At 42.4% G+C, this 12,857-nt stretch overlaps 1 protein-coding gene across 6 annotated transcripts in view; it reads left to right on the top strand.

Annotated features, from left to right (window-relative positions):
* PLEKHG1 (pleckstrin homology and RhoGEF domain containing G1) overlaps positions 1–12,857 on the top strand; it is a 222,393-nt gene that overhangs the window by 205,942 nt on the left and 3,594 nt on the right. For all 6 annotated transcript variants that reach the window (XM_061207734.1, XM_061207733.1, XM_061207736.1 and 3 more), the window contains 2 exons: positions 1,998–2,020; positions 5,926–7,543. In XM_061207734.1, the coding sequence (XP_061063717.1) occupies positions 1,998–2,020; positions 5,926–7,543 (1,641 nt within the window). The remainder of the gene's footprint in view (positions 1–1,997; positions 2,021–5,925; positions 7,544–12,857) is intronic.

The following is a 12,857-nucleotide window of genomic DNA, read 5'->3' as shown; positions in this document are numbered from 1 at the left end:
GATTGGCAGATTTGATTAACCCCATTATAAAACGTAAAGCTGAATGACATAAAATGTTTGCAGCATAGATAATGGGCATAAAAAGATGAGTATCTGTGAATGTTGATGTTAAGAAATCCCATATATCAAAAAGAAAGGACAGGGGCTTCCCTGGTGGCGCAGTGGTTAAGAATCTGCCTGCCAACGCAGGGGACATTTGTTTGAGCCCTGGTCCAGGAAGATCCCACATGCCACGGAGCAACTAAGCCTGTGCACCACAACTACTGAGCCTGAGCTCTAGAGCCCGCGAGCCACAGCTACTGAAGCCCGCATGCCTAGAGCCTGTGCTCCGCAACAAGAGAAGCCATCGCAATGAGAAGCCCTCGCACCGCAACGAAGAGTAGCCCCTGTTCTCTGCAGCTAGAGAAAGCCCGTGTGCAGCAAAAAAGACCCAACGCAGCCAAAAAATTAATTAATTAATTAAATCTATTAAAAAAAGAAAGGACAAAGGACTCTTTCTTTTTTTTCTTTTTAAATAAATTTATTTTATTATATTTTATTTTATTTATTTATTGTTTCTGGCTGTGTTGGGTCTTCGTTGCTGTGCATGGGCTTTCTCTAGTTGCGGCGAGCGGGGGCTACTCTTTGTTGCGGTGCGCGTGCTTCTCATTGCAGTGGCTTCTCTTGTTGCGGAGCCCAGGCTCTAGGCACACGGGCTTCAGTGGTTGTGGCATGTGGGCTCAGTAGATGTGGACTCTTTTTTGAAAGGCAGAGAATATAATCGGGCAGTTTCACAGAAGAAACACAAACTGCCAATAAAATTTATAAATGGTCACCTATATTAGTGATCAGAAAAATCATACATTTAAATGAGATAAATGGAGGGGAGAAAGCTGTGGGCTTGGCCAAAAGAAAAGAAAAACAGGCACTCTGAAACTGTTGGTGTATAAATTTCTGCAACCTTTTTGGAGCAAAATTTGTTAATGCCCATTTAAATTTAAAATGTGTATTTGCTCTTGAACCAACAATTTCAAATTTTTCACCTATAGAAATTTCACAATGTACACTTCCTGTATAGAAGTGCTCACCCAAATGAGCACAGATCTATGAGTATCTGTGTTCTTTGCAGAGTTTATAACAAGACACCACATAAAATGCCCATCTAGTGGGAAATAGTTTTAAAAGTTGTAGTAAATTCTGGAATACTACATGGAATATTCTGCAGCTATCAAAAAGAATCAAGTACATATCTGTCTACTGATAAGAGTGTCTACATATATTTAGCAGGAAATTCAATTTTGCATATTGTACCTTTAAGAACAAAAAAACTGTGCATTGTTGTGGGACTGGGGCAGTGGGCATGGGACCTGGGAAGATGAACATCAAACTTTCAAGTGTGGCTACCTCTAATGGGTGGAATTTGTGGAGAGGGTTTGATCACTTTTTACTTTCAACGCTTCTGTAATTAAACAGTGTTGAAAGATGAGACACACATGATCAGAGTATCGTAAGGGTATCTATGAGGATGTGGCTAGTAAATCTCTCCCCACAATTCCTCTTGCACCCTCCTTAGCACAGGGCCAAGGTGACCCTGTTGATAAATGCTATATCTTCAATTAAAGCCAATAGAATATTTAAAAATTAACAGAAGCATAATCTTATGTTTAAGTGAGTTTCATGGCTTAGGGCATGTGGATTTTTTTTTCAGGTAATATATATTTGGGTGGGAGGAAGCTTTTGAAACGTATTAATATGAATTGGTCCATTGCTCTCAGGGATTTAAGGAAGATACTTATCACTCAGATACATGTATGGTTGTTTTACATGTAGTACAAGATCTATACTTAGATAACTGAGAGGCATTTTCTAAAAATTAGGTCTAAAGAGCCCAGAGACGCTTGGGCTTCAGTTATTAACAATAAGTTTAAAAGCCCTATAAAATATGAGTGCTTACCTATGTATGAGAGAGACATTTTTAATCCTCAAACTTAAAAAATAAAAAAACTTTTATTTTTCAGAAACAGCACAAGACATCCAAAAGGTAAGTACTATTACATTTCTTATTTTGAAATGTTTACTTTAGGTGCCCTTTATACCTACCCTTTCCTTATATATCTCATCTCCAGCTAATCTTCCAAGTGTAAACAATTATTTTACATGTTGAAATAGATTCAAGTTAGGGCTCGTCCTTATCAACTCTCCCTCCACCTCACCACCCCAGCTTCATCTCTCAGAACCAAGGCAATGATTTCTTCATCCTTCTGCCCCACCTCTCTATTCAGAAGCTATTATCTTAAGATGTAACACCCGGGCTTCCCTGGTGGCGCAGTGGTTAAGAATCCGCCTGCCAATGCAGGGAACACGGGTTCAAGCCCTGGTCCGGGAAGATCCCGCATGCCACGGAGCAACTAAGCCCATGTGCCACAACTACTGAGCCTGTGCTCTAGAGCCCGCGAGCCACAACTACTGAAGCCTGTGCTCCTAGAGCCCGTGCTCCGCGACAAGAAAAGCCATCGCAATGAGAAGCCCACGCACCGCAACAAAGAGTAGCCCCTGCTCACTGAAACTAGAGAAAGCCTGTGCGCAGCGACGAAGACCCAACACAGCCAAAAATAAAATAATAAAATAATAATAATAAAATAAAATTAATTAATTTTAAAAAAAGATGTAACACCCACACAGGGCTAGTGTGGTGCACCCCACATTGCCCTGTGCCTCTGTGCATGTATGACTGAGGCTCTTGCATCCTGAGTATTTGCTCCCTTTTCAAAGCATCAGACTTCAATCACAAAGATCCCCGTCTAAGAATATGGTCCTGCTGCTGGTATAAGAGGTTTGATCATATGTGGTATAATGAAACTTCACTATATCAAGCTTTGATTTTTCTCCCTTCAATAAAAGGTTAGGAGAGGCAGAATAAAAATGGTATGTTGTATTAGAAGATGTATATTCAAATTTATTACCTATGAACGACGCATATTGTATCCTGACCTGGGTAAACCACATCCAGTATGCCTACTGATCAACTGGCTTACCTAAGAATGCTTAGGGGACTGAGTGCAGCTTCTTGCTTCATGCTCTGTATCTGTAGCAACGTGGCTGTGAAAACCTCCCCGGCGATTCTAGGTGCTCCACTCCTTGGCACAGGGCCAAAGTGACCCTGTTAATAAATAATGTATCTTTCAGTTTAGATGCCTAAATGTCTAAAAATCAACATGGTCTTATCTCAAAGCTATTTGCTTGAAATTACGGCATGTGGATTTTTTTCAGGTAGTACATATTTCTGTTTGGAAGCTTTTGAAATTTATTGACATGAATTGGTTCATTGTCCTGAAATATGGCATGAGATTTTGATTTTTTAAATGTACTTTGTTTTCATAAACAAACACTGGGACGTGCCCTTGTAAGGCAGCCAAGCTATGATCACGGAGCAAGCCTGGCTTAGTACTAGCTAGGGGAATCGCTCTATTAGTCCTAGAGATACAATCTCAAGAGCTTCTCAGAAACTTTCTACGATAGTGATCAAGTCTCCATATGGGGACTAACTAAACCTTATAAAATCTGAAGACAAGAAAGAAATAAAACACCAATGTACTTTTTTCTTAGTGGTAAAATTCCATCTCCTAACAAAAATGAATGTATACTAAATGCAGGGAGAGATTAAAGAGATAAAGAGATTAACATTTCTCCTAGAATATACCTTCTAAAGCCGTGTTTGTGTGTGTGTGTGTGTGTGTGTATGTGTAGAGTGAGAGATGGAGGGAAGGAGAGAGGGAGAGAGATTTAGCTCATATATAAACTGAGGATTAAGACATGGGTTCAAATCCACTTCTGCCATTTATAAGCTGTAAGCAAGTTGTTAAACCTTACCAAGACTTAGTTTCCTAATTTATGGAATTGTTATAAAGATTAAATGTGATATGTTTTTTAATGTGCTTAGTACAGTATTTAGCACAAAACAAGTGCCCCATAAATTAGCTCTTATTATGTTATTATTAAGTAACCATAATGCTGAGAATGTGGAAAAATGTTCATCACGAGGGATCTACACTACATACTTCTGTGCTGTGTCCAATCCATATACTGATTATTTCTAAATCTAAGAGCTTCCTCAGTTCTCCTGATGATTTATTTGATATAAAATTTCAGCTTCCAAAGTACTGCTAACTTCACTTCAAGTGTAGTTACCTTTTGGGAATTCCCTGGCAGTCCAGTGGTTAGGACTCTGCACTTCCACTGCCGGGGGCACGGGTTTGATCCCTGGTTGCGGAAATAAGATTCCACAAGCCACGCAGCGTGGCCAAACAAACAAACAAAAAAAGTGTAGTTGCCTTAAAAATATACTTTGATATTAACAGTTCAGGTTTTCTAATTTTCTAAAATGTCTGGAATGAAAGATTTTAAGAAGGTATTACTTCTGGCTGTTCACAAAATTGTTTTGTTACACTTCCACAGTGTTTGATCATGATTTAACTAGCTAATACTAGCTTGTTTTATTTTATAAAATGTAGTTACTGGGTACCTATATTTTATAAACATTTTACCAATGCAGTCTGAGTAAGAGGAAAAGGGAGAGATATTAAAGGGTAAAGAAAAAAAACAGAAGAGCCAAAATATAATATGATATATGTATTTGTATGTGTGCACATATATCTATATGTGTGTGTATTCATTTATTCCTAGTCTTCAAATAGTCCACATTTTTACTATTTGAAAAAAGTGAACAAAAGATTAAATGACTAATTAGACATTTTTAGCTTTAAATTTTTAATAGAAGAACAGCATTCATTCAGGATAAAATTTTATCTTTGCCCTCCCTGATAGACAGACAGGCAGGTAAGCAGACAGACAGACATATTAATAGATGGATATTCCAAGGTAATATGTATCCCAATTTCATTGATCAGTGATGAAAAATTCTTGCTAATTTGACATTTCCAATAGGTTACTGTAGTGTTTTGACCAGAAAATATACCCCTGGTACTAATTAGTTTGAACCTGTCTTAACCCTTTCAAATCTTTGAAGCTAATCCCAATACCCACAGAGGGCATCAAAGGGCAATCCACTCCCTGTCTGCACAATTGAGCTCCATCAGGAAAGGTTCCAAGTTATAACAGACCCATTGTTTTCTCTGATTAAAAATCATTAATGTCACTCATATTTTACTTCCTAATAGGCATCTAAATATTGCTTAATTAAACATATTTTGAAAGAAAGTAAAAATTTCATTAGCTCAGTAGTGGATTAAATTCCTGCAACAAAGGCTCTTTTGCCTAGAATCTATAAACCAAGGCAGTGCTGGTCAGGTTCATGCAGGTCTGCAGATTTAAAGGAAAACCCTTGGGGGTGCAGTCAGATCACCGACAGGGGTGTTTCTCATACACCGGAAACCACAGTAAGACCGCTAAGAATCAAACCCCAAATAGAAATCAGATACCATGGCCCTTGACACCTATATATGTTCATTTATATAATGTTATTTACCAAGAACACATCGGAATTATTTGAAATATCTAAGAGTTTTCTGTGTTTAGCCAATTCCCTGCAGTGGGGTAAGGTATTTGGAGTCAAACCTGGGTTTGCATGCTAGTCTTTCCACTGCTGGGGGAGAACATGTTACTGAATCCTAAGAGCCTAGATTTCCTTACTGTGAAACTGGTACAATCATATCTAATTCAAAGAGTGATTGTGAACATTAAGTTTGGAGAATGTCTTCAAATGGCCTAGCCTATTTCTAAGCAAATATCAGTTCCTGTCCTTTCTGCTCCTTTTGCAAAAAATCTGACGTGCTTTTCAACTCAGTTAAAATCAACAGTGTTTACTGATCATTTTCTTTAAGAATATCACAGTCTAGTGGGAGAGGCAATGTGTAAGTACAGGAGAACATCCTAAGTTATGTGTCCTGTGGTACTACAATTCAATCTATATGTTTCTATCCTCCTCAGGTTTCCAGAGAGGAAGGGTCTCCCCAGCTGACTTCAGCAGGGCCATCTCCCGCCCAGAGGAACAGTCAGCCGAGCAGTTCTGCCATCATCAGCGTGCTTCGCGGGGGCGGGGCCATCAGAAACATCTGGACGGACCACCAGATCCGGCAAGCCTTGTTTCCCAGACGGTCTCCGCAGGAGAACGAGGAGGACGAAGATGATTATCAGATGTTCCTGCCATCCTTCTCCTCTTCAGACCTGAACTCTGCCCGACTGTGTGAAGATAGCACTTCCAGTCGACCTTGCAGTTGGCACGTGGGACAGGTCGAGTCCTCGGAGACCCCCAGCTCTGGCCACAGGGTTGTGCGGCGGGCCAGCAGTGCTGGCGAGAGCAACACGTGTCCCCCTGACATAAGAACTAGGGACGGTGACAGCTCTCAGTACAGCTCCCGAAGGGAACTGCAGGATGACCCTAAAACAGAGGGGCGGGGCGGGCTGACTCCCTTCGGGTCCTCTATAGAGTTGACCATTGATGACATAGACCATGTCTATGATAACATAAGTTATGAGGACTTGAAACTGATGGTGGCTAAACGGGAAGAAGCTGAAGCCCCTCCCCCCAAATCAGCCAGGGACTCTGCTCGCCCCAAGAGCACCCCGGAGCTGGCCTTCTCAAAGAGGCCAGCGGGCCCAGAGAAGAGCCCTCTGCACCCCCAGAGAGATGGTGTGCCCCCCGGCCGGGAGGCATGGAACCAAAGCTCACGCGAACTCCAGGTGGTGGAGGAGAACGTGTACGACACCATCGGGCTCCCAGATGCGCCCTCCCAGGACTTCAAGTGCAGCAGCCTGAAGCGGCCCAAGAGGAGCACCTTCCTGGGCCTGGAGGCCGACCTGGGGTGCTGTGACAGTCTGAGGGCCTCTGTTTCCCAGGACAGCCTCCAGGTCAGCGAGGACGAGGCGCCCTACCCCCCGGGACCCTCCGACAACGATTATCTGAGTTTGTTCTATAACTCCTTCGGCTGCAACTTGTCCATAGCTGATCGGTCCATCTCCGATAAACTGTCTGAAGAAGTAGACGAAATCTGGAATGACCTGGAAAATTACATCAAGAAAAACGAAGTCAAAGCCAGAGACCGGCTCCTGGCGGCGTTTCCCGTCAGCAAAGACGACGTGCAGGAGCGGCCGCTGGGGGGCAGTGCCCCGGAGCTGGGCACGCGCTCCCCACATTCCCTGCCCGCGGGCCGGGCTCTCCTCGTGCCGCCCAGAGACGGGCCGGGGCCGGTCTCCTGCACGCTTGACCTAACCCCGGCCTCCAAAGACGGCTCCTGCCAGAGTCTCCACCGGCTGTCGCTGGTCAGTGACCTGCCACCCGTGGAGAGTCCCTACGACGTGGCTGGCAGCAGCCTGTCCCCTGCAGACCTGGAGAACCCTGACCCCGGCGCGGACAACGCAGACAAGACCAGGAGCAGGGTTCTCCTGATGGCCAGGCAGTACAGTCAGAAGATCAAGAAGGCAAATCAGCTGTTAAAGGTGAAAAGCCCGGAGCTGGAGCAGCCGCCTGGCAGCCAACTGCAGAAGCAGGTTCCCAGGGACCTGGCGGCCATCCTAGAAGAAAAGAAGCAGGGCGGGCCCGCCATCGGTATGTCTCCCGCGCCGCCCTTCTCCTTCCGAGAACTGGGAGAGAGCCGTGTTCTGGTTCTCAGTATCCTTAGCACCGTGAGGGTGCTGTCACGCAGATGTTCATTCTCACAGAGAGACCCCAGACTCACTGACGCAGATGAGGCCGGCCCTGCACCCACCACATCTCACCGGTGGGAGGCGATTGGGTCTGGAGGGTTTCCTGGTGTCTGTGACATCGTCACTCCACATATGATATTTGAAGCAGTTTTCTCTAATATAATCTAAAGCTGAAAAGTAGCCATCAGTTTCAGTTTCAGTGCGTTAGGAGGGGTAGCTGGGTAGCAGGGTAAGAGTTTAAGGTTTGGACGAATGCGGAATAGGATTTCTCTTTGCTCGGGAATCCTAACAAAAATGCCTACTCATCCGAACAAAGACAAAAAGGAGGCCTTTTTGCATGGTTTTTTTTAGCTGTTCACACTGTAACTTGGCTGTTTTCTCATGTGTTACGTTTTCTAGTTGCTTTTTTTTGAATAGCTGCTGTAATGCATTTAATACTGTCTCATTTGGTATTCCCATGTATGCTTCCAAGAAGTTTAATTCTTTGAGTCAAGCCTCCTTTTTTGGGCAGAACCAAACCAGGATCACATGCGTGATATTGGTACCATTAGGGTTTAGGAATGAGACGATCACAGTTTGATTTTTTTCTCTATTGTAAAGAAGTACATATCCCCTGGATAAATTACACAGGGTTCTCAGTGGAAGGGCATGATGTGAATTAAGCACTGGATTGTCATGGAAAGAAAAAAACCTGAAGGTGCTGACTCTCACCTGAGGAGTTTTTCGCCTCCAGACCCAGAGAGATTTCTGGGATTAGGCCCAGGAACTGAATTTTTTTTTAAAGTGTAGACTTTTGATCCTGTTTTAAGAATCCCTGCACTAGATCTTCTGACAAAGGACTGTCTCTGTATCAAATGAGAAGAGACAGTTCTCCAATTAAAAATAAACACCAGATGGCTCAGTATCAGGGCATGTTTCGTTGGTTAGCTTGGTGGCGACATGGCTCATCCGGCCAACTTGATGCCACCTACCTCCTTTCTTTGGGACTGCTTTCTTAGGTGGAAACCAGAGAATCAGAAGGGGGTATCCAAGTCCTAAATGGCTCCACAAGTTGCATGACAAGAATCTGTGGGAAAAAAATTTTTTTAAGTTTGGGAGTGTTTAAGAATTACCTAAGTTTACTCTTTCCAGAGCTAATCACACAGTAATATTTCTTAACACATAGGGAAGTTAAGCCCTGGAAATGTTACCTGAAGGATTTTACAGACTCTCTGTGACTTGCTCTTCTTTTTAAGTTAGATAAAGATTAAATGTGATTTTTATATGAATGTGAGAGACTAGATCACATATATTTTTCTCCTTGCAATAATATGCTTGAATTAGTCCCTTTTCCAACGCTAGTGTTGCTAAGCTGGTTTGTTGTTACACATAGAAAAAGTGACTGAGTTCCAGCTGCAGGCGGACTGTTTTGGAGTACAGATGGCACTAGAACCAGTAGTGTGTTGGCAATGCAACCACTGACTGGATCTGGGCTAGGGTGCCTCATAATGAGAGAAAATATAATACTAAGGTTTCCGATGATGATGTATTGATTAAGCCAGCAGACTGTTGTTTAAAAAGTGGTAATTGCCTGAGGCCGGTTGTTTGGAATGTGGACCATCCATTAACATGCGAAGCTCTAACCCTTGTAGAAGCGAGGTCTTCAATACTGAATCATTAGGGCTTACAACTACCTTGAATAGTCTTTTTTACCCACCTTTTAAGTATTAATAGATTTCCCTTTGGGGTTTTCTTTTGCTTTTTTCCCCCGCTTTTTGTTTGTTCTTTCTGTTTTGCCTACTCGTGTCTTCTTGGGCTCCTGTAGGATCATAGCTCTGTGTCTGGGCCCTTTCTTGACATGGTGGGCTACTATCGACATTCTCTCCAAGAGAAGATCTCTCCAGAGTCATCTTCTGAGCCAGCCAGTATCTCCCCCTGCTGGCTGGCAGGAGCGTGTCCCTAGGGCCTGCCATCTCTCAGACCTGAAGAATCTTCCATCTGGGTGGATCGAGACCACTTCCTGTGCCCACCAGGCTTTCAATCAGTTGACATGATGACTCCTTTTCTCTCTCTTGTTTATCTGGGCACAGGACGTCATAATCGAATGGACCGATTCTCCAGACTTCTCCGTATGGGCCTTGCCACTTTGCCAGGAGCTTGCTCTCGGTGTTGTGCGGAAGGAGGAGCGCCCTATTCACCTGCTGAAACTCTCCAGCACCTTTATTGAACTCTCTAGCTGGGGTCTACAGGCCCTGGGCCAGACTTCCGCCTGTAAATCACCCAACCAGGTCTAGTCCCTCCCACCTTTTGGAGCCTGTTGTGGCATGCCGGCCATCTTGTTCCATCATGCCTCCCTCCTGACAGTCTTTGAGGCCAAGGAAGCCTTTGGGGTCCCCCCCCTTTTTGTTTTTTTGGTGATGTTCTATGTGGGAGAAAACTCCATACAAGCTTGAGGAATTTTCCTCCTTGTGTAAAGTAGGGAAGGCAAAATAACATTTTATGCTTTGCTCTACATCCCAAGCAACATCAGAAATGTTGATTTTAATCTCTGTCTTGAAAACAGTATATTTCATACTTCTCTCAACAAGGATCACTTCAAATTTTTACCTGGAATGATAAGAATTCTACCTTCTAAACTTACAAAAGAGGAATAAACCAGAGATAGCCCTGACGTTGTCACATAATGATAATGTACATGTCCTATAAGGACTATTAATGCCAGAACTAAGAATGAGGGGGAATTTTGATCCAGCTGACTAATACTAAGCTTTTTAGGCCAGAAGTGTCATCTTGGACTGGCTATTTCCTGACTAAGGGTATCTGTTTAATAACAGCCATTGCTCTGGAAGCTTGTCTCATGTTCATGTTGTCATCAAGCAAGTTATAGACTCTCTTAGAAGGTCAACCTGAGACCAAAAAAACAAAAACTTAGATCGGCACAGTATATTGTCTACTTGTGAGGTACTTTCTATTCCAAATTTATAAATGGTCAACTTTTTATTATCCAAAGATAAACTGTGCCCATTATGAGTTGTCTATAATATATAATATATGTTTACATAGCATTTTACTAAAGGCTGTCTTCCTGCTTCCCCATTTCCTGCTATGCCCAAATTGTAGGCTGCCTTTCCACTCTCAGTGGTATAGTCTTAGAGCACATTTATTCTTAACACTATGTTTAGAATAAATGGAGGCAGTCCAAAAATTATCTGGGTAATTAAGTAGTTCTTGAGACCAATTTCTGCCTAGAACTATGCTTGGTTTTCTGTGGGGATTGTTTTCCAAGATTGAAAGCTCATGGACTAGATGGAATAATAAACCAGCTTAGATACAATAACTAGCAACACAAGATTGTGTGCACGCATGTGTACACAACCAATAGCTAAGTATTATGGTGCATATAAGACTTCAGAGAAATCAGTTAGAAAAGGATTCGTAGAAGTGATAAAGCTTATAGAGGGTCTTGAGAGGTAAATAGGATTTGATTAAGCAAAGGAAGAAGAAGAAAGTGTGATAAAGAAGAAAAAGGCATGAGAAATACTATGGATATTTTGGATAATACACGGTTTCAGATGATCTGGGCCACCATGTTCTAAAGTCAAGAGCTATTTGTTCTTACAAGACTTTATAATTAAATTTTGATGCTGCAATAGTTTAAGTGAATTTTTTTAATTAGCTCTCACTGCTTTCTCTCAAATTGTCATTTTCTTGGAACTTTGTGGAAGTTCAAAGCCTTCCTGATTCAGCTGTGGGATCAGGCTCAGAGCCACAGTGTAGGTGAGAATGGCTTGGGAAGAACCGTCTTGACTTTGAGGTGGGACTGCTAACCAAAGACAAGCCTAAAGGTCCAGCTAACATTGGTTGGGTTTCATAGTTAACGAAACATTGTATATTTCAGGATGGCTAACAAGGGCACCTTGGTGTCCATGTAGACTTTCAGTCTCTTAAGGGGTTACCAAATCTTAATTGGTATTGAGAGTCTTTACTATGCCCTTTAAGGAGTAATAGCTCAAGTTTTTGTTACTACAAATTCTAAACTAATAATCTTTGTCCTTCCGAGGAATTTGGACTTGAAAGTCTGAAGGATCTGAATGAATGTAGGATCTATAATGAGAAGATAAACACTGTTTATTCTGATTCCGGGGACTAAGGGGCGAGTAATCTGAGGGGGTTGCAGTTAAAGGGCACACAGAACAACAGCACATTGTTTTCTGTCCTCATAGAAGGCAAACTTGAAAGAAACAGCAGAAACTCAACTAAATATTTAGTTTAAATTCAAGGAATAATTTACTAACAACAGGTTACTAAAAATATAAATAGCTTAAAGAGGAAAAAATTATAATGTCACTTGCTGGTCATCATATATAGAATAGATGCCCTCTATAGAGACTGTGTAGATGTGGTCTGAGTGATTTATAGGATTCATGGAATTCTTTGATTCTAGGGTGGTCATGTGGGTACCTGGATTGGGAGGTGGGGGGACACGGCTCTTGAAATTGACATCTCTGGGCTCTCTCTTTTTAATCATTCCTGGCCCAAGAGAATTCTCTGTATCTATATCATGGTTCTGTTAATGTCTTTAGAGATGTCTGTACTCAGAAGTGAAGTAGAGAGGATAGTGGCCTCATAGCTTAATTTGAAGTGGCAATAGCTTTCGTGGAAATAATGGTAAAACCCTGTTCTGCAACCAGTACTAGAGAGCATTAGATTATCGATTGTATGCCCAGGATGGTTCATTCTTAATGTCTTGGAAGCATAGACTTCAGTGCCCGGCTTCTCAGTGCTAGGAAAGGATGTATGGATCAGTCAGTACATGTGGTTTTGAAGGGAGGACCTCCCGTCGACATCCCGAGACAGTGGCAGTGGAGGGCTGCCTGGAAACAAGAAGTGCAGGAACAGCCGCCGGGAGCAGACTCTGCTGGGAGTAGTTGTCTGAGAGCAATCAAGACTGGTGAGGCAGGCGTAGCCATTGCAGGGTGGATTGTGGTCATGCTTCTTTTAATGACTACTTGAGTTATTTTTCATTGACCAGGGTTTAAGTGCTGACTTTCTTATTTTTATGTTGCCTGTTTTTAGCACTGACACACTATTCCATGCTTGTAAAGAACACTAGAAATTGTCATTACAAACAGGGAACGCTTGCAGACCTGCTGTTGAAATAAAATAATCCAGAATTAGATCAAATGAAGTTTTAGGTGGCTTTTTTATTAAACGGGATGATTTTATTAGTTTGTGTT

The sequence above is a fragment of the Eubalaena glacialis genome, chromosome 12, assembly GCF_028564815.1.
Source record: "Eubalaena glacialis isolate mEubGla1 chromosome 12, mEubGla1.1.hap2.+ XY, whole genome shotgun sequence".
NCBI lineage: Eukaryota > Metazoa > Chordata > Mammalia > Artiodactyla > Balaenidae > Eubalaena > Eubalaena glacialis.
This window is presented reverse-complemented; position numbering and strand designations above follow the sequence as displayed.